This window comes from Fusarium mangiferae, assembly GCF_900044065.1.
Source record: "Fusarium mangiferae strain MRC7560 genome assembly, contig: FMAN_scaffold003, whole genome shotgun sequence".
NCBI lineage: Eukaryota > Fungi > Ascomycota > Sordariomycetes > Hypocreales > Nectriaceae > Fusarium > Fusarium mangiferae.
The window spans coordinates 3,332,419-3,353,518 of NW_024573923.1; the positions used below are offsets into that span (position 1 = coordinate 3,332,419).

General features: G+C 47.9%; 7 protein-coding genes across 7 annotated transcripts; 6 read left to right on the forward strand and 1 right to left on the reverse strand.

The window, feature by feature from the left end:
- Window positions 1-1,266: 1,266 nt before the first annotated feature.
- On the forward strand, window positions 1,267-3,005 carry FMAN_04080 (uncharacterized protein; the record flags this gene model as incomplete). Its single annotated transcript, XM_041829252.1, has 2 exons — window positions 1,267-1,462; window positions 1,600-3,005. The coding sequence occupies 2 exons, from the start codon at window positions 1,267-1,269 to the stop codon at window positions 3,003-3,005; spliced, it is 1,602 nt and encodes a 533-aa protein (XP_041680034.1).
- An 881-nt stretch (window positions 3,006-3,886) lies between these two features.
- On the forward strand, window positions 3,887-5,289 carry FMAN_04079 (uncharacterized protein; the record flags this gene model as incomplete). Its single annotated transcript, XM_041829254.1, has 3 exons — window positions 3,887-4,280; window positions 4,339-4,508; window positions 4,561-5,289. 3 exons carry the CDS (start codon window positions 3,887-3,889, stop codon window positions 5,287-5,289), a joined length of 1,293 nt encoding a protein of 430 aa, XP_041680035.1.
- Window positions 5,290-6,019: 730 nt separating this feature from the next.
- FMAN_04078 (uncharacterized protein) lies at window positions 6,020-6,926 on the forward strand (the record flags this gene model as incomplete). The annotated part of the gene is made up of 3 exons (XM_041829255.1): window positions 6,020-6,082; window positions 6,140-6,585; window positions 6,638-6,926. The coding sequence occupies 3 exons, from the start codon at window positions 6,020-6,022 to the stop codon at window positions 6,924-6,926; spliced, it is 798 nt and encodes a 265-aa protein (XP_041680036.1).
- A 434-nt stretch (window positions 6,927-7,360) lies between these two features.
- On the reverse strand, window positions 7,361-11,818 carry FMAN_04077 (uncharacterized protein; the record flags this gene model as incomplete). Its single annotated transcript, XM_041829256.1, has 3 exons — window positions 7,361-8,451; window positions 8,498-11,695; window positions 11,749-11,818. The coding sequence occupies 3 exons, from the start codon at window positions 11,816-11,818 to the stop codon at window positions 7,361-7,363; spliced, it is 4,359 nt and encodes a 1,452-aa protein (XP_041680037.1).
- A 418-nt stretch (window positions 11,819-12,236) lies between these two features.
- On the forward strand, window positions 12,237-12,974 carry FMAN_04076 (uncharacterized protein; the record flags this gene model as incomplete). Its single annotated transcript, XM_041829257.1, has 1 exon — window positions 12,237-12,974. One exon carries the CDS (start codon window positions 12,237-12,239, stop codon window positions 12,972-12,974), a length of 738 nt encoding a protein of 245 aa, XP_041680038.1.
- A 4,018-nt stretch (window positions 12,975-16,992) lies between these two features.
- Window positions 16,993-17,806, forward strand: FMAN_04075 (uncharacterized protein; the record flags this gene model as incomplete). Its single annotated transcript, XM_041829258.1, has 2 exons — window positions 16,993-17,392; window positions 17,448-17,806. The coding sequence occupies 2 exons, from the start codon at window positions 16,993-16,995 to the stop codon at window positions 17,804-17,806; spliced, it is 759 nt and encodes a 252-aa protein (XP_041680039.1).
- A 1,799-nt stretch (window positions 17,807-19,605) lies between these two features.
- FMAN_04074 (uncharacterized protein) lies at window positions 19,606-20,774 on the forward strand (the record flags this gene model as incomplete). The annotated part of the gene is made up of 3 exons (XM_041829259.1): window positions 19,606-19,663; window positions 19,742-20,040; window positions 20,094-20,774. 3 exons carry the CDS (start codon window positions 19,606-19,608, stop codon window positions 20,772-20,774), a joined length of 1,038 nt encoding a protein of 345 aa, XP_041680040.1.
- Between the last annotated feature and the right edge of the window lie 326 nt (window positions 20,775-21,100).

The following is a 21,100-nucleotide window of genomic DNA, read 5'->3' on the forward strand; positions in this document are numbered from 1 at the left end:
TGTGAAAGCTTGCTGCCTATGCTAACATAGACAGCATGGATATCACGGAAAGTTTCGTCTAACCATATCTATTGACAGTCCGGGCCTCATCAAGATCTTGGGAGTATCATTAATTTATTAAAGTTAGTATCCTTGATTGCATTCGTTGTGAACCCGATGTATTGATTAAGTCCCTGTTAGTGTAGGGCCCCGTAATCGGAGGTCGCTCTCCATTGTATCCGCTAGGTAGTGCTGTGAAGCATCAAAATAGAAGGGAATCCACATTGTTCTAGCCTTTGCCAATAGAAGATGTGTCGAAAAATGCAGCCCAACCCATGGACGTTCAGTAAGTACTGGAGGTAAGGAAAGTAAATGGCCAGTGCCAGTGATTATTATTCATTCTCCCCGCGTCTTGGAGATGTTGATATCTGGGGTAATAGATGGGATATCGGGATTATTAATGAGGTCACTTGTGAGTTTAGTTTTAGATATAATGGATATGCTCAATGAATATCAATCTGGTCTACCTCGATTAATCTAGTCTCTCTTCACCGTGAAAACATCCTCTTGATCACCTGCCACTTGTTACTGATCATCAACACCAGACCAGAGATACCACATCCCATTTTTCTCATTAACCAATTCAGTAATCAAAATGCTTAGGACAACCAAGCAGTGCAACTCCAGGCCTTGATTTCACACCAATAGTTTTCCTCTTTAATGCTTAGTCTCCGTGGGCTATCGCATACACCAAACATCATCGCCTCTTACTCGCCAGTCCCCGCGAGATATCGAGTTTCTGTTACCCCTTCATAACCTCGATAGGATCCACTTGATGGCTTCTTTGTCCACAAGGTTTAGTTTACCTGCCTACCCTTGGGGGGCAAAAAAACAGCGAACCTTACTGTAGGGTGTCAAAATAAATTTAGCAAAGGTCATCCTAAGATTAGTAACTATGCCCTAGACTTGATAAAAATATCCTAAATTTATGCTCAATTACCTAAGTATTTTTGTCATTTGGGATCGAGGTCCTGGGTTTTCTTTCCTCCCTAGCCTACGTACCTACTTACATATTAACGTTGCGCCTGCTGCAAATAAATTTTCACTTCTCCTCATCTTGATTGTGATTTATTCTTCTTTTTCATCTCTATTCGAAATAGTCCTTCTGTTCAAAGTGCAGTGCAATCGTTGATGCGTTGACTGAGTCGCTATCTTATCTATCACCGATATCAATTGCCAGACTATCAGGTCAATCACTTCCCATACATCTTCTTCAACACCTTCAAAATGAGCGAGACTGGCTCTCATGGCTCTCCTGCCTTGAAAGCTCCCGAGACCAATTATCCCGAGTCTCGGGTCCTTATCATTGGTACAGGAGGAACGATTTGTATGCAGCAAGGCCCTGATGGTCTTCAGCCAACAGACAACTTCTTGGAGAATGCTATGGCTCCTCGCCCATCGTTCAATGACTTCTCAAACCCAGGTATGAGAAAATACCATTGTTTAAGCCTTTGTTTTAGAAGCTAGAAGCTTAATGGCCTTATATAAGCCTGACAGCAAGGGGGGAAAAAAGAGAGAGACAAATACTACTCTAGATGACCCTTACTGACGGACATCCAGATACACTCCCAGCAGTTCGTGATGGAGAAAAGATCCAGATTGATAGTCTTCGCACTCCTGCTACAGCATACAACCGCCATGTCCGCTATGGCATCATTGAGTTTAGCCCACTACTAGACTCTAGTTCCATCTCCGCCCATGATTGGGACGCCATGGCCTCGTGTGTTCAAGAAAACTATCATCTTTTTGACGGTTTCGTCATCCTGCACGGAACAGACTCTCTGGCTTACACGGCCTCTGCGCTCTCCTTTATGATGGAGAACCTAGGCAAGCCCGTGATCCTTACTGGCTCTCAGGCGCCCATCTTTGCACTTCAATCCGACGGTGTCGACAACCTATTGGGATCACTCATCATCGCCGGAACATTCACCATTCCTGAAGTCTGCCTGTTCTTTCATCACCGCCTTTACCGTGGAAACCGCAGCGCAAAGGTCTCAGCAACGGAATTCGAGGCTTTTGCCAGTCCCAACTGCGAACCCATCGCCAAGGTCAATGGCCTCGGCATCAGTGTTAATTGGCCCCTTGTCCTACGACCAACCTCGATTGCCAAGTTTCATGTTACAAAGGGTCTTGACACTACTCATGTTGCCTGTTTGCGCGTGTTTCCGGGCATTAAGCCTGAGATGATCGACGCTGTACTTCACCTGCCCGATATCCGTGGTCTTATTCTTGAGACATTTGGCATGGGCAACATCCCTGGCGGTGCTGAGGGCCGTCTGACGCAGATCATCAAGGCGGCTGTTGAGCGTGGCATTGTCGTTGTCAATGTTAGCCAATGTGTTAATGGCTTTGTATCTCCCGTTTATGCCCCAGGCACTGTCCTCGGCCGAGCTGGTGTCATCTTTGGGCTCGACCTAACAGCAGAGGCGGCACTCACCAAAGTCTCCTATCTACTCGCCCAGCCAAACCTCTCGGTCAAGGAAATTCAGGAGAAGCTCTCCCGGTCGCTGCGTGGTGAGATGACAGAGATCGCCCACCAAAGCTTCTCTCACCCCTCCGGCTCACTCGACTTTGCCGCATCCCATCTTACGCCAAGCGAGACTGCATTCTCGGCACTCGGATACGCGATTGAGAATGGCGAATTGGGGCTCGTCAAGGAACTGCTGCAGGGTGAAGGCGCTCAACTCCTCAAGCAGTCAGACTACGCAGGAAACACAGCGGTGCATCTCGCCGCGGTGGCCGGTAGAACCGAGATCCTCCTTGAGCTGCTACAGCGGGGCGCCAGCGTCCACGAGCGTAACAAGGCCAATCACTCGCCTCTGTTTGTCGCTGTCAAGTCAGGCCAGGAGCCTTGTGCACAATTGCTGCGCATCGCTGGTGCTCATCTGGCGGTGGAGGAGAGGGATTCTATGCCTGGTTACGTGACACCCAAGTACAACAGTCACATTGGAGGACATGGTTTCTGATCAATGAGAGATCACATCACGTTGTTTTATTTTTGAGTTAGTGTTTTGTTATGGGGTTAGGTGAACTTTTGAAGCGAACCAGGATACGGAATATGGATGATGGATGTAAGCGACGTTCTGCTATCAATTGCTGTTCTTATGCGAAGGGGGTCTGATCAAGGCGCTTCGGGATATAGAAAATAAGATGAGGTCTTGAATTACGAGAGCAATTTCTGATACAATTAGAGTTCAATTGGGACGGCAATGGCTGTTGTTAGAGAGACAGTGGTTTGCGGAGGTGGCTTGCTTTGACGTAGGGATCTAATTCTCCGATGTAACAACAAATACTGCCGAAGACTATATAAAAAGGACCAAAAAAAAAAACATACTATCTACTCTATGTCCGTACGATAATAGTCTCAAGTTTTGAAGGACCAATGCAACAGTATAGTCATCTGAATGTTTCGCCTTAGACCCATGAACTGACGTTTGAGTTCCTATGACTAACAGGTACGACACGCTATAGGTCGAGCAACCAAATCCTACACAAAGAGGTAATGCTCAGCAAAGACAACCCCAATTGAGCATCATGCGGTTGTGGACTAGGCATTAGACGAGTTCAGACGTCTCCGCGGGAATCCTATAAAGAGAGCGCGTCCAGTCCGTGGCAATGGCATGAGTTGGTTTGGTTTGTAGGGAAGAAAAACATGACGACGAGTCGTGGGTCGAAAATTGGCATTGGCCGAGGTGCCGATTCCGCGACGTCACGTTGTCTCTTAACTTTGGTCAATTAGTTACTAGTTCTTTTCACTCTATTTAAGTAAACGTGACCTTTCTCTCTATTCAGTGGCTTACACTGGTTGTCAAGACATTTTTGGCTTGTTTGCTCAGTTGATCTCACTATGAGTTCCACACCAACACCCTCAGATCATCTACCAGACCTAGATTCTAGCGAGGTCACTTACCCAGGTTCCGACATAGCAGCTCCCGCGGCACCAACGAATCCGGAAGAACTCAAGCACGATAAATATCGAGAGAATCGAAGAGGATGGCGTCGCATTGTTGTCAACTTCACTCCCTCGTGGTTCACAGTGACGATGGGCACTGGAATTACGTCTGTTCTGCTTCATAACCTGCCCTACCACGGCCGATGGCTATTCTACGTCTCTTGTGTAATATTTTGTCTAAACATAGTGTTGTTCACTCTGTTTAGCTGTATATCTATTATCAGATATACGTATTTCAAAGGGATATGGTATTCAACGTTACGACATCCGGCACAGGCTGTATCTCTTGGTACGCATTCGTCATGATGTGATCGATTGTTCTCAATTGAAGCTGACAATTGACCAAGGGACCATACCAGTTGGCTTCGCTACCATTATCAACATGATAGTCTTTGTGTGTGTTCCAGCCTGGGGTGATTGGGCTGCCAATTTTGCATGGGCTCTTTGGTGGATAGATGTTGTTATGGCCACTGCTTGCAGTCTTTACATACCGCATTGTATCATGCGAACAGAAGGTGTAAGTCAATCACTAATTCCAGTACTGATGTGTCAATGCTCACGCTTAAGAGACCACACTTGATCAAGTAAACCCTTCCTGGCTCTTCCCCGTCATTGCCGATATCGTTGCCTCCACCTCTGGAGCCATCGTAGCAAACGTTCTCCCCAACGACCAACACGCCATATGGACCGTCATTACAAGCTACATCCTCTGGGGAACTAGCGTACCAATGGCGATCGTCATTCTCGCCATGTACTACCACCGTCTTATGATTTACGACATCCTTCCCGGCCAAGTTGCTGTAGCATCGTTCATCGCCATCGGCCCTCTCGGTATGGGCGCAGCAGCAATCCAACTCCTCGGCCAAGTCTCTCTCAAACTCTTTGCTAGAAACGACTTCATCCCCAAGGCTCCCATCGCGGGTCAGTTCTTTTACCTGACTGGCATTCTCACTGCTCTCATCTTATGGGGGTTCGCTGTTGTCTGGCTCTTCTTTGCTCTCGCCACAATCATCAGACGTCAAATCACCTTTAACCTCACTTGGTGGGCGTTTACCTTCCCCCTTGGGGTGTTCACAGTTGCGACCACGACACTTGCTCAGGAGCTCCCTTCCAAGTTCTTCAAAGTGCTGGGGACGATATTCTCTGTTGCCGAGTTCCTGTTGTGGGTTATGGTGGCGTGTGGGACGATCAGGGCGAGCCTGAACGGCCAGCTATTTCAACCTCCACCACTAGAAGCGTGGGAGAAGAAAGCAAAAGAAGTTGAGCAGACCGAAAAGACCGAAGATTCACCAGTTTAGAAAGCTGAACATACACTGGCATAAACATGATTATAGACTTGCATATTTTGGAGCGTTTAAAAGATCAAGAGCGGCATATCCTCATAGCATAATCATTTTAGTCATCTTTTGCAATTAACTATTCATTCAGTTACTTGACTTATACTTGCCCGGCTGATGAAATACCCTTGAAGTCAACGATATCTGATAACAACCCGGAGCGGGGCCGGGTCATATCGCAGGCCACCCGGCGAAGGCACCGGAAGACTCCACATTTCACCGATTACCGATCTGTCGCCAAGTCAATCAACTATTATCGCTATGTAACATGATGGTTGATGTCAGAATTGGTTTCAACCTTGGTAATAAGACTGATAAGCTCAATTCAAAACGGCGCAGCTCCAGATCCAATAACGCCATTGGTCCAAGCTCATAGCTCCAGCTCCCGTCACAGCCACCAAACCCCTAAAACAGCTCCAGCTTCAGCGTCTACCCCACTATAATCCCCTAGAGCCTCAAGTCTCGAACCAATCTCAATTGATTCTCCACAGCAGCACCCCTCCGCCCCTTGCTCCATTCGCCTCCGTTCGCCTCCAGAGGCCAGATTGTCTTGTCACCCACTGCCCAACCTGTTTTCCCCCATATTCCATCATCTCCACCAGCGTCTTCTTCTCTTCTTCTCTTCATCTCCCTCCCCCAATCTTCTTCGTCGGTGTCTTCTCTATAGGTTCCCCTTCATCTTCTCGTCGTCATGTTCTTCAAGGCTTCTCTGCTCGCCCTCGTGGCTGCTCAGGTCTTTGGCGCTGTTGCTCAGGTTCGTGTCGCGCGACAGCTTCATCTCCCCTCCTGCAATTGCTAACTTCCAATAAAGGACGCTCCTGAAGCCAATGCCGCTCCCAAGGCTCCTCTCAATGCTGATATCAAGGCTACTTTCCCCGAAGCTGATATTCTCGGTGTCAAGCTCGTCAACGGTCGTCCTACCAAGGCTGTCATCGAGATCAACAACAAGGATGCCAATGCTATCAATGTCGCCTTTGTCGCTGGCTCTCTCAACTCCATGAAGGAGCTTCCCGAGGACAGCCCCCGCTACGCCAGCATCGTGCGCAACTTGACCTCTGTCCAGTACAACATTGAGGTCCCTGCCGGCGAGAAGAAGGAGCTTCCTTTCTCTTTCGCCCAGGACATGCAGCCCCAGGAGGTCCGCGTTGAGCTCTCCGCTGTCGTCACTGATTCCACTGGCAACCTCCACCAGGTCTTGGTTCACAACGGTCCTGCTTCCATCGTCGAGGCTCCTACCAGCTTCCTTGACCCCCAGATGTATGCACTCCCTTAAACGTCTCAACCAATCGCAAGCTAACAATATTTGCAGTATCTTCCTCTACCTCTTCCTCTCTGCTGCTTTCGCCGGTACCCTCTACTTCGTCTACAAGACCTGGATCGAGGCTCTCTTCCCCCAGGCTAAGCGACCCCGTACCAACAAGAAGGCCAAGAAGACCATCGATGTTGCTGAGCCTCTCTCCGGCTCCGAGTCTACCCCCGTTGCCGTCGCTTCTGGAAAGGACTACGACGAGAGCTGGATCCCTGACCACCACATCAACCGCCCTGTCGCCCGTCGCGTCAAGTCTGGCGCCAGCGCCAAGGCCAAGCGAGTCGATTAAGGAAGTGAGAGATATCTTCTTTTCGACATGTTGCGCACGTGCGCACTGTATTTTGTGACGAAACCATGTCTGAGCTTCGAGGGTCATGGCGTACATGCCTGGGTAGACTAGGGGTTGGGTATCATGAGAAACGATCTGACTCGTCGCATGGCAATGGATCAAGGGACACCATGAGCCACAAGTATCTGTTGTATATTATATGTATCAAAACGAGCATTGGGGAAATGGCATGCTTTTCCCACACATTGCCACGAGACATGATCCATAGTCTCTGTGCACTTTATCGTTAGCATTGTCGTTGCATCCATGATGAAACCCTGATCTAAACCACAAATGAGATACCATAGTTGCCAATCCTTGCGCCGCATATAGGGATTTGTCGTGAATGCTAACCCATGCGCCAAATCCATTCCTCCATATCATGATCATGGTATCTAATTGTTCCTGTCCATTCTCTCTTCGGCTGCCTCTGCTGCTAAGTAACCCATGACAGCCTTTTCCTGAAGTCTGATATCCTTTTCGGGCCCAGTGTCTTTGCGAGCAATATGCCCAAACAAACATTCCCATAAATCATTCTCTTCAACGTTCTCACCTGCCGATTTATCCTTACTCATCAACCGTGACAGTGATGCTTGCTCAAGTTCCAGAGTGTTGGCTGCCTCAATATTCGCGTCGAGAAGTTCGGGTGTCGACTCCTTTGACTTGCCCTTATTGACACGTCCCATATGCTCCATTCGCCGCTGGACCGAAAGATTGTAAATCGACTCCTCAACTGTCCCTGACACAAGGTAGAGCCATACAGTTGTTTCGTGCATTTGGCCAATCCGGTCAACACGTGCAATTGCCTGAAGCTCGAGCGCGGTGTTGAGGAGAGGTTCACAGAGAAAGACATGGCTTGCATTGACAAGATTCAAGCCACTAGAATGCGCCCTAGCATGAAGAAGAAAACACTCGACGGACGCGTTCTCCTTAAACCGTTTGATGCCATCAGGGTCGTCAATAGAGGCATAGCCGATCCTAAATCTTGAGAAAGCGTTGCGCAAAATCCCCAGAAATCCTTTGTATTGCGAGAATACAATTGACTTAGCGCCAGGGTCAGACTCTCGTAGCCACATCAAATGTTTCACAAGCGTGTCGACTTTCGTGGTGAATGAAGGCCCGTCCAGCTCGATTTTCTGTATCTCAGCCAGCTTGTCTGAGTTGAATTCGGAGTAGATCCCGGTTTTCTTTGGCGAATCGGTTTGTTTTTGCTCAGAGCTATTCTCCGTGCCATCTTGAGATTGGTTTGGGTCATCGCTATGCACTTTGAGTTGCTGAGGGTTGATAGTAATATCGTGCAAGTTGGATGACTTCAACTTTCTCTTACACACTGGGCAATTGTGGTGAGCTTTAAACCACAACATCATGCACTCCTTGCAAAATTGATGCCCGCAGACCGTGAGAACACCAATAGTGAAATTGGTCTGACAGATGACGCACATTCGCGGCTCGTTCGACTTGTTTCCTGCTTCCTTGAGGTGGAGGACTGGAAAGTTAGTTTCGGGTCAAATAACAAGGGGTGTATAACTCACGGTATCTATGTTTAGCTTCTGCTGCAGACAGCCTTTGCCGCATATTTTCCTCAGTCGTCTTCATCCTCGTCATGAGTTCTTCAGTGACAGGTTCCTCGTAAGGAAGGACACTGTCAGAGACTACTTGCAGTTGGCGATAATACTCCAGGCGGAGGTTCATGATGTTCTTGAACTTGTCGACCTCGGCCTCGAGAGCAGTAGTAAGCTTGCTCTGTGTGTTCAAAATTGATTGCGTTGCTTTGAGTTGTCGATCTGCAATTCTACCTTCTAGGACGCTTCGTGTGGTGTCCCTTGCCAGCTTTGATGTTAAGCCTCGAAACTCGCTGATAGCTTTCCGCATCGAGGTTGATCGTGGCTTAATTTGATCTCGTAATGCAAGAAGCTCAATAAGCTTTTCGGGAGCAGGCCCTTCTTCGTTGGCTGCAAGTCTCAGCGACGTTTGTGTTTCGTGCTTGATCAGTTCGTTAGTCTGTCCAGTCAAAGCATCCTGTCGATCAGCAATGATAGCTCGAAGAGCTTGAACATAAACCATGAGCTCATCTTGAATTTTCGCTGACTCGCCGTATTCATCTCCAGTGGTTTCGGCATCGTCTTCCTCATCAATCAAAGGCTTCAGAACCAGCCCGATTAGGTGTTCCCTCCATTCATCAATGACATTTGCTTGGTCGTTCAGTTCGTTGTACAATGCTTCTAGATCGTCGACAATGCGACTGCTCTCGATACCTCGTTCCTCATTAACTGTGAGCTCCGGAATCTCAACAAAGGATTGTTCGGATGCTTTCTGTGCCACCTTCGCCATAAGACGGCTTGCTTTGTGGTGAGGCTCTTGTAGGATTTCCCTTCGAATAGCCTTTGCTTCCTCATAGTGCTGGTCTTCCAACTTCTTAATACGCGAAAACTCCTCGGATTCGGGCTCAGTCATTTCTGGATTTTCGCGGATCTGGAAGTATGCATTCGCGCAAAAGAAGACGGCCCTGTGGTACATCTCTAATGCTCCACGAAGCCGTCTTCGACTTTCAAACAGTTGACCTTTCTCCTCAACTTCAGAATCATCATCGATGTCAGAGTCCTCGTGACTGGTGGGTCTAATTTTTGACACAGCCAAAGACTTGAGCTCATCACGGGCTTTGGAAACAAGTTTTCGAGCTTCGTCTCGTACTGATAACCATATTTCCAGTGCCTCCCTTACTCGGGGGCTGTTTTCGTATAGTTGACCTCGTGTCAGTTTACTGGATAGATAGGCTCTCTCATCTGATCGAATCGCGCTCTCGCTTTGTTCTAGCATAGCATCTAAAACCTCGTCAACGGTCCTCATGGGCCGATTTTTGCTGTTGCCGAGAGCTCGGCGGTTATAACCTGCAACTTCAGGATGCAGCGCAGTCTGCCTGAGTCGAACCAGCCAAGTTCTCATGTCTTCTTCGTGATCCTCAGGCTTCCAGTCATCCACAATTGGCGCTCCCTCGAGGCTGAGCCCACACGCTTCCGCCATTTCTCGATAAAGGGACTGGTAGTGCTGTTCCTCAACGGCAGTAAAGGGCATACTGATGACAAAGCGTTTCTGGGATGGCAGAACCAACTCATCTCTAACCATTGATTTTGTGTGTCGAATAGCGATTCTGTTGAATAGACGCTGGAAGACAGATTTGTGATGACGGATCAGATCTTGCCATATTTGATTCACAGAACAATAGGGCTCGTACTGGAGGAAAAGGAGCAAACCCTGAAGATCCTCAACGTCATTCTTCACCGGAGTTCCAGTGATACCCCACGCATTTATTCGAGGAAGAATACGAGCCACTTTCGCGGCCTGGCTATAACCACTTTCGATCATCTGAGCTTCGTCAAGGCATATTCTCCACCACGAGATTTGCACGAGGGGGGACTTGGGCCGATCATAAACTCGTGCGTGCCGCCGTGAACGCTCTGGGGGTGCTGTCGCGAAGTGAAGCTCAGAGGACAGTACAGAGTATGTTGTGAGAATAATATCGTGGCCAGCAAGTTCATCTGTGACCTTCTGCTCGTCCGCTTCCGATATCCTTTTCCGACCCTCATACACTTTGACACTTAAGCCCGGTGCATGACGAGCAATTTCGGATGCCCATTGATCTTTTAACGATGGGGGTGTCACAATGAGGGTGGCGCCACTCGGCGTCAGCTTGGCCTGGGACTCATATTCACTCTGAATCAAGGGCCGAGATCGCTGGTGAAGCAAGATCAAGCCAAGAACTTCCAATGTTTTGCCAAGACCCATCTCTTCTGCCAGAATTCCGCCCTTGATGGAAGCCTCAGCTTGTCGGAATAGCGAAATATCTCTTGTCACCGCATGGAATAGTTCGCTCAAGTAGTACTCATTCCCGGCCACATCCGTCAGTTTCTTGAAGTCATACACGCTATCCTGATTCTCAGTTACGTGTGGGACGATGTGTCGCATATCTGCTGACCACTGCACTCCTTCACGTCGCAGTAACCACTGTAGTGTGCGCTTCTGGTATGGAAATAATGTCGATTCCAAAGCATCGACTTCAATAGTTTCAGGTGTTTTCTCGCCCTTTTGGGGGACAAAGGCCGCCTCGTAAAAGTCCATGGGAGACCATGTTGAAGTTCTATAAGGTGTGCATGTTGAGATCGAGCCGCGTAGTAGCAAGTTAATGAATCGCTGACTGCTTCCGCGATCTGAGGACGATCTGTATTGAGAGTGCGGCGATGGAGATTCATTCCAGTAGAAGTTTTGACAGAAAGTCATCTTAACCTGCCTTCCTTGCCACTCAAGTTCCAGGTCGAATGTGCTCCATAGCGCATTTGGCTGTGACGCTCGCTTGGAGGTGCTATCCAATGAACAAATCTTCATCTGGTCATCTTCTTCCGATCGTCGTAGCCTGACAGTGACATCCAACGGTTCCCCTGGGCAATCCTTCCGCGACTTCATGCGAAGTCGATTGTCCATAAAACAAATGCTCAAGTAGCGATCAACGCTCTTACAAACGACTGATTGACTTTTTGAAGGGGACCCCATGCAAGGGCGAGAAATAGTAAATTCTTTCTTTGCGATAGGTATAGCACCCAAGGCTAATGAAGAGTCCGTCTTGCGACGCTTCGTAGGTGGCCCATTCTCATGGGACGATGATGGTTGATCTGAAGTTTCATTTTCAGAAATCATGAGACTGATAAGCCCTTCAACGAATGATGTTGGCACCAAATCTGAAGTCAAAGGTGTGAGCGCGAGTGAATAAAAACCCCGAAGGTTAACTCACCATCAAGTCCAACGTGTAAGTGAACCGCCTCGGCAGTAGAACGCCGGGAGCGGGCCTTGTAGCGGGCCATGGTTGATGTTATATGTTTGTTATCATTTACCACTGATGGCTGGTAGATGGAGATGCCCCAAACTTGAGGTCACGAAATATTATAGATGGCTCAACATGAAATCGAGTATGTAGGAGGGAAGAAGGTAGGAGGAGCATGTAGGCATTTGAGGTGGGATATCAGCCTGGTCGGATATAAGTGGAGCACCATAGGATAAGCAGGGGTTCAGCGCCACAACTCTGAGGAGCATCAGCCACAGAAGCAGCCTTGCTGACATAACGAAGACCCATCGTCAAATTTCGAGATCAACGTTCGGGTTGTGAGACTTCGTTGATTTAGGTAGCGGCTGAACTTGTGTCATTCGACCCATTGAGCAGCGTAAGTTTATGATAGAAATTGATACTATCAACTATGTTTTCTAATACAAGTTTCTAGGAAAATGAAGGGCGAACGAGTCAGGTCAACATTCGGCCTGCTTCTGCAGAGCGGCAGCGCCTTTTCAAGGACAGGACAGATCCGACAACTTCACAAGACACGGCCTGCGCACCCGATCCCCAAGCCCCGACCATTCGTTCCCGATGTGCCGACCTTCCTCACCCTGATAGGTCGTGGCCTCAACAAGTACGCCAACAAGTTCCCCTCATGGAACGCCCTCTTCTCCCTCACCTCGCCAGAACTCAAGGAATTGGGTATCGAACCACCCCGAACCCGGAGGTACCTTTTGCATTGGATGCAACGATATAGAAAGGGCTCTCTGGGCCCTGGCGGAGACTTTGAATATGTTAAGGATGGACAGGCTCTTTTGAAGGTCGCAACACCGCCTCCTTCGGCCCTCAGCGATACGAAATGGGTTGTCAATGTACCCCACGATTTTACGCCTGATAAAAAGACCCCTCGAAAGGCTGTTAAGAAATCTGCGGGTGGAAAAGACACTGGCTCATATCTGCTCCGACCAAACGGATATCGAGTCGTTGGCCACGAGACGATTGCCGGACCTTTTGCCCAACCCATCTCTGGAACGTCAGGAGCTATTGTGAAGGTTACGGAAGGAATGTGGGAGGACCGCCAGGGTCGCAAGCTCGACGGTGGTGAGCGCAGAAGGGCCGAGGTCCGATTCAAGAAGAGGTCAGCAGAGCGAAGAGCCGAGCGTGAGGCCGAGATGCTGGCCAATATGTAATAGTTGTGTAAAAGACAAAGACACGACTTGTACATTTACAACTGTAGTTTTAGCAGATATGACTGGGGTTTATGGATGGCTGAGCAAAAGCATGATTCACTCAAGTGCTGTTCCTCGGATATCTTTTGATGTGCAAAAGAGGCTTGGTGGCCTATTATCAAGTCTGTTTCGTACCTATCTGGTATATCGGTTTGCCATATTCGTTTGCAGAGGCTGTATGAACATTATGTCAGCGATTATGGGAGATATCATCCTGAGGCATTGTTTCAGTACCAACGCCTTATTGCCTGGTGTATTTTTTACCTCTTGGCAGGCAGAAAGAGAAGCTATTCTTGACGTAGATCCCGGGTCTTATTTTCGGTAAATCTGGAGCTTACTTCAACGTCAATTGAAGTCTCCTTCGAATTCCTGTAGTGAGCCATCAACTCGTGGAAGTCTTATTGTCAAAGCCCCAAAGAACAGTAGGCTATGCTAAACTAATGCAACTGTGCCGTGCCCTCTAATCACCATCGAAACGTTCACATGATATAATTTACAATGACTGAATCTCTTTAGGTGCGTAATTCTATATTTGAACATATTATGAACGGTGTTGATGCTGCACCGCCCGTTGATACAAACCTCATCCCCTGCACCGCCTGTTATGTGATTCACCTGACAAAAGAAGCATGCTGTGCGGGGATCATGCTGATTCTTTATTTTAAGCTTCTTCTTCGATTGACTGATATTCTTGGGGTAGTGAAGCTGGGTACCCTACCCGTGTCTTGTACTAGATGCCTCCCAAGTGATGTATCAACATGCATTGAGAGGTGGGTTAATTATAACTGCATATCGGATACCCTCACTTCCGACTAATGTTGAATACATAACGGCATATGTATGGTGGGCATTCACATGGTTGTTCTCTCACTAGTTGACTGGCTTCATGTTTGTTGATTTGAAGATGGTGGTGTATATGCAGCCACTTTCACGATGTGACAGGAAACAGAAATAGAAAATGGCATCTCCGCACATGACTAAGAAACGGAGGTGGCTGTATGTGCAATAATACAGAACTGTTTTCATATGATATTCTTAACTGGGTGAGGTTTTTCTGATTGAGACTTATACGTTGATGACAGCCTTGTCTCATACAATTGCATGCCAAGAAGCACTCTCATAATTCTTGGATCAATGTTCATTCATTGTTCGTTACTTGGTCCTTGCTATGAAGAAATTCACGATAATTCACCAACGTCTGCGCAGATTGGCGAATATCTCGCATTCGCCTAAATGATCAGCAAATGAATCGTCAGAGGGTGGCCCCCAACTGTCGGTGTTAGAGTTTCAGCTACCGCCGCTTGATCAAGGGACCTTTTGTTTGGCATATTCTTTATGGACAGCCAAGAGCTAATTATGACGAATGGGAGCGGGTTCGTAACCACCTCCGGGGCATTAAATTTCACAGGGAGATGCAACATTGCAGAGGCTGCCTAAAATTGGCTTCTGCTAAGGTTGTTCTGGGCTCCAGCCTCCAAGCATGGGATACTGTATGTATAGCGTCGATCATCCGGTATCGCGGATACAGTGCAGCCCTGACGAGCTGAGGCTCGTGATTGATAATCATGAAGTTTGAGGTTCCTGGAATTTCCTAGCGACGGCAGATCAAGTTGGGCTTCAGAGATCACGCGCGCCCTTTGAGAGACATATATGTACCTAGCGTGAGGGTTTTCTCGTAGCCACCTTGGCCTCGTTACGATTGTTTTGTGGTCTCGAGACAAGAATAGGTAGCATACCTTTACTTTACTCATCTCGTCCCTATTCTCACCGACTGCTTGGTTCGGCGATGCACGGATTGACCCTCCACGATCCCATTGAGGGATGTTGTGCGAGTGCGTGTTCATAGGGCTGATGAGCCAACTTGATCGTGATGATATCACAACGTGTCCTCATATCGCATCCGTGTATAGACGTACGTACGCCCAAGACAGGCCATGATGCGGAAGCCTTGAGGCAACGACTTTACTACGCAAGGCAGCCCTCTTTGGCAAAAGGATCCTGGTAGTTAAGACGGGAGGGAACTTAAACCATACATAACGCTCAAGCATAACATACGGTGTGGTATGTGTCACTGAGATACTTGCTGGGTCAGTGCAGTAAAATGACCTCAGCTAAAACGTGTCCAAGTTCTCGGGCCCGTTCCAACTGAAATTTGGCTCCAGCTAAGATATCCGTAGTTGCAATGGCGATGACTCCTCTGGATCCCTGTCCATGATTATCCGGCACGCAAGATCCGGGGATGTCGGGTCGGAATCGCAGAGTGTATCTTGTGACTAGATTATCCGTGATGAGCCTTTTCTGTTCCCTAGAAAATCCGATTAAACGCCTATATCTCCCTATAGACTTGGTTGAAGACGTTGGATATTACATCACAGGCATGATGTACCTACCTACAGTTTCTATAGATGAATAGGATTATCGTCAAAGAACAGGTACATGATACATCTGCCTTACAAGGCCCGTTCTAGCACGTCCCACTATTTTTCATTACCTCGTGGCCCCAAGGCCCTACTCCCCGTCCGTCGTATATCTCGCATTCCCGTTTTTGCTCCCCTTCCCTTCTCAGGTTCAGGGCGACGGGTGGCTTAGCAACGCGGCTTTTCACACAAGTTAGGTAGTGTTCCATTGGCTTTCTCCAACTTACACTGTTTCGAACCATTCATGGCAAGCAAATAATGATTAGCGTGGCTTGTTGCGAATGCACGTTTGCAGGGGGCTTACAGAGGAGACGCGTGCAACAGGTACATTCCTTTAATTACACGAAACTCAACCCTATCTTTAAAGAGTAGGTATTTCGATCTCTCAGCTGTGACGTCGTCACTGTACGTGGGCACATACGTGTTACTGTACAGTACTCGACCTGAAGTGTAGTAGCCTAAGGTATGTATGTAGCTATGTATGTATGTATTACTTTGAGATTAGCCCCATGGGGGGGGGACGTTTGTAAGTCGGTGATTACAAGGTTTCCAGAGTATGACTCCTTCGCCGTCATGGGTCCAAGATAGCTTGCATGTACCTTACGTACAGTCTCTCCCTTGAATATCTGTGAGAATACGTATGTTGGTGCACCACGCGACCTGGAGAGGCCTCAGTCATGAACAAGAAATGATTTCGGATCTGATATCGCTTGAAAAGAGGCTGCCGTGTTGACGCACACCCTTGAACTTGGGCTTCGTCTTACACGCCATTCCACGCATCTGGTGGTGTACCTTAACAAGGTTGTTTAGTGCCTTTTTTTTTTAATCCAGTCTGTACCGTTTTAGTTCTTTGCCTGTTCTCTCCACCCCCTGTAACTAAGGCATGGATCACTTATGGATATCATGGCTGATGCGAATCCTTCTTAGTCGAAGCGAATGGCGAGCAACGCCTATCAGGATTCGGTTTTTGGCTCGAATGCCTCTGTAGTAAAGACTCACCTCCAATTGCTTAATTTCCCGAAAACCCTCTTCCTGACGCATCCGCCTCGTGCCCTCCTCGTAATCTCCATACGTCAATTCTGCCCTACCCGGCTCCGCCGTTGAACCTCTACCCTCCCTCCATCTTTGATACAGTCACTCACTCAACTCACTCACTCACTCACTCACTGGCCAAGATACCCCGGTCCTGGCCGATTCAATCATCCCGCTGTCGCATGGGTCCTTCAGGTACTAGTGCACTACCTATCATGGCCCAGGGTTTAAAAGTCGTTGCCTTACATGTATGTGGCTTCGTCCCTCGTTTTCGAGTTTCGTTCATACCATATCCTAATACAATTAAACTCTAACCGACTTCAAGACATCCCTATTCTGTCTGCCTAGTTATCCATCTCAGACTTCTAGTACAAGGGTCTAGTTTGTTTCAGTTGTCATTGCTACACTACAACTCTGTCATCCGAGCCTCAGCATAAAAGTCCTACAACTTAGATGGTTCCCCCCTATTGTGTCAACAAACTCAATACCATCTTTTCAAGGCCTCCAATTTGATGACTCTCTGAGAGTAGATGTCCTTGCCGAATCAGTCGCCATCGGAATTACAAACTCCAGAAATTCGCATTCAAAGTGCTTCCCCTGACCAAGAAACTGACGAAAAGGAGAGATCAAGCGGCAATCGCTCCAAGTCTCCCTCGAAACTTGCGCCAACACGTCAAACAAGGTCGCAATCCTCAGGTCATAAAGACAAGAAGAAGGCATCTGCTTCCAAATCAGATCCTCATTCTTCTGAAAAAAGCAAAATGGGCGGAAGCTCAAAACATAGCTCTCACAGCTCCCATAAGGGCACCTCATCTTCACATTCCTCAAAAAAGTCAAAGTCAAGTTCAGTCGATGATGTCGATTGGTCAGACATCACAGATCCTGAAGAGAGACGAAGAATTCAGAACCGTATTGCTCAACGCAAGTTCAGTAAGTAGCAAGAATTCTCAATAGCAAACAGGTAACTAACATAATAACCCAGGAGAAAAGGCTCGAGAAAACAAGGAGAGAGCCGAGAGAGATTCTCGAAACCAGGAGTACGCTGGCAACAGCTACCGCATTCCCTCTGCAAACGACTTCAACTCCTACTCAGACCCTTCAGGGCTTCCTTGGGGCAGCATGAACATCGGCCACTTTGTTGGCCGTAGTCAGGAGGCCGAGAGTCGACACAGCAGCAGTAGAAGGGGAACATACAGCGCAGACGATAGCTTTGCTACAGCAACATACAGTGCTTCACCCTCATACGGCACGCAATGGGCACAAGCAAGTTATGGCGAAAGCAGTGGAGCAGACGAGATGTATTACGATGATTCTTATCTATACGACCCAAATGCTGGTCAATGAGCTGCGAAGAAGCTATTGTAAGATCAACCCCTGTTCTCTTGGTTTCCTCGACTCATATCGATACAGTGGTTTTCGAACTTGGGAATAGAAGGAATTTAACGGACTTTTCACGATTAATGCCATTGTACAACTTATCACACACCCTCTTCTGGAGTTTTTGTTTTGGTATTACCCCGCTCGCTCACATGGAGTTGGTCTTCTTGGGCTGGATTGCTATTCTTGGATGCGGCTGAGATTTGGGACGGGATGATTCAAAGCGGTCAGGCGAGGCAAGGCAAGGGATGAAGGACTAATTACGAGAGAAAAGATGATCTCTCTTTCTATTCATAGATCATGTTTTACCATACCTAGGGCACTCCTCTACTCTGCTACTGGTTGGCGTTAAAGATGGCGACAAGGGGATGACTTTGCATAATAAGACAATATTTGATCCAATTCGTTTGCACGATAACTTACCCGATGATTAGTTTTGAGAGTTGGATAAGCTGAAAGTGGTAGGTATATGGGGGATATGAGTTATGCTGACCAATGAAGGGCTACTTCATATCACATTTTGAGGTCTAATCGTATGTCCATGTGCTGTAGTCCTATATACGAGAATGCGGCCTCCAGCATTTATAGCGCTATACAAATTCAGGCATATAACAATCCCTGAGAACTGAAGTATGCCTTGTTCCAGCCATGCCCCATCTTACAAGTCGTGGCCTGATACGGACATGATCTACCCATGATTATTGCCAGCCAACACGATAACCTTAAAGCATAGACTGGCATTTTCTTGGATACTCTGAAGCGTTTAAGTTGAGACTTGAATCATATAGCCTAGCCTCTGCTGCAAAATTAAGCAGTGTCGAATGTTTCCGGCGTGTATCGTCTGGTAACCATCAACCAGTTCATATATCTCCCGTTCTATAGAATGTTCTCTATACCTACAGAATGCAATCTGCATTTTGTCGTCTGAATAATTTCGTCATTACTCGTGTGAGGGAGGAACATGCAGCATAGCTGTGCTCGCTCAGTAGTTGTATTCGATAAGAGAGTTGTAGGTATGTGCCCGCTTATTGTCAAGACAAGAAGTCAATAATGATCTCTCGAGAGGCCATAATATCATTTATATCTTGGCTTTAACGTATAAGTCATGCTTTTGGGTATCAATTTCTTGCATGAAGGCCTCGTCGTTCCAGAGACAGATATTGGAGGATAATGTAATGCAATATGCATGCGACAAGTGTAATACAGGATAAGGCTTCATTAATCCTTTCTCAAAGCTAGAACTTAACCTTACAAACACAACATTTCGATTGACTCTTCATCTCATGGATCAAGCCACTTCTGAACCATAACGAAGCTCTTGTTTATCTAATGCTGAACAGCTTGGCAATGAATAAGAAGAAACTTAGTGGCACAAGCTGGCGTGTAAACCGGCGATTGCCCGTTTAGGCAATTCTTCATCCACCCTGGGTAAGTAGTGGAATGGAAGGCACGGAACGCAATGCCCCTGCTTCCATGTGCGTGCACAAACAGTTCCTGCCCCACCCAAGTTCAACGCTTGGTCCCCTGTCAACTTTTTCTCACCGCCCGGCAGAAAAAGTGGTGATTCTGCCCAGTGCTGCTGCGCATTTCATGAAGCTATCGTCGATTCTGCTTTGCGCCATTCACCACTCAACCTTGAACACTAAGAGATTGGTTTTCTTACTGCTTTTTGGCAAACAGAAACGACCCTGTTGAAGTTCCTAACTGTCCTTCTACTTCCAACTCTGTACCCAATTTGTTTTTTTTGTCAATCCAGGACCGTCATCATGTCGTCGTCCACAACTGGCGGTGTTGCTCTCAACCCTGAGGTGAAGTCCAAGAAGGGTAAGTCATAGATAGCTACCACTTTCTTCAGTCCCTTATCCTAGTCTATGAAGCTCATCTAACGTTTGTGACACGTAGACAAGAACCTGAAGCGCAAGCAAGACAAGTCAACCAAGCTTGAGCAGCGCAAGAAGAAGCGTTCCGCCAAAGCAGAGAAGCGAGCCGTCAAGGCCGCCGGTGCCGTCAGTGCTGAGCCCAAGGAGGTCGTTGGCGGCAAGCCTCGAAAGTCAAAGACCGTGGCGAAGAAAACCGTCAATGCTTCCAAGCGCAAGGAAAAGCTAAAGGCTCGTGCCGAAAAGCTCCAAGAAAAGGCAAACTTGTTGTTGGCCGAGGCCAAGAAAGCTGCTGCCCAGTACCAAGCACTTCTTGATGCCGAGGTAAGTCCACCCATCCTATGATTGTTTATTTACACACTGATTCCCCTCGCCAGAAAACCGCCAACGAGTCCAAGTCTGAGCAGGACGACGATACTTCTTCTGATTCCGAGAGTTCAGATTCTGGCTCCGATAGCTCATCTGAGGATGAGGGAGGTGCTCCCGTGACCAAGCAGCCAACCGAAGTTCCTACGAACATCCCAGCCGACGAGATCGTGATGAAGCACCGCCGACTGAGCAATGCCACTTCCGAACGAAGCCATGTTTCCGCCGCCGATATCTCCCCCGAGGCAGAGGAAGAGCCCAAGGAGTCTAAGAAGGGCAAGAAGGACAAGAAGGGAAAGAAAGTAAGACTCGTTGAGCCTAAGAAGGAAGAGGAAGAGGCTGTCGAATCTGAGGCTGAGGTCGAGGAGCCCAAGGCATCTGACAAGAAAGCCAAGAAGGCCGAAAAGAAGAGAAAGCGAGCTGAGACTAAGGACAATAAGGAAAAGGAGCCCGAGTCTGCAGCTCAGGCTGAACAATGGCAAGTCGATGATCTTGAGGGAGGCTCTGCTCGACAGGCCAAGTTCCTCCGACTTTTGGGTGGAAAGAAGGCTGGTGCTAGCGTCGCCGCCTCTCATAATACCAAGGGCGCATCCGACTCTACCAAGGCTGAGGCCGACATCCAGAAGCAGTTCGAGGCTGGTATGAAGATGAAGAACGATGGTGGCAGCAAGCGTCGTGGTCTTGGTGCATAGTTGTTTGACGCACAGTATATGTTTCGTGCTGGTATTCGCATTTGAAGCGGTCGGCTTGGCAGAAGCTCTCCTCATACAAAGAAAGGGTTGTTATTTAAATTCACGGTTCGCGGCATGGCGTCAGGTAGACAAAAAGCAAAGAAATAAACCCTCTTGTTCTGTTCTTCGAGAAGAAGTCAATGTTTGTTGATTCCAGATTGCGCCTATTCTCCTGAAGTCAAAGTTCCTGCGAATTCAATACAGGTTCTCCCATGGCGAAATACAATTATATGTGTCCTTTCCCCCCTTCAGCTCCTCTGGACGGTGGACTGGTGTCCCGTGCTTGT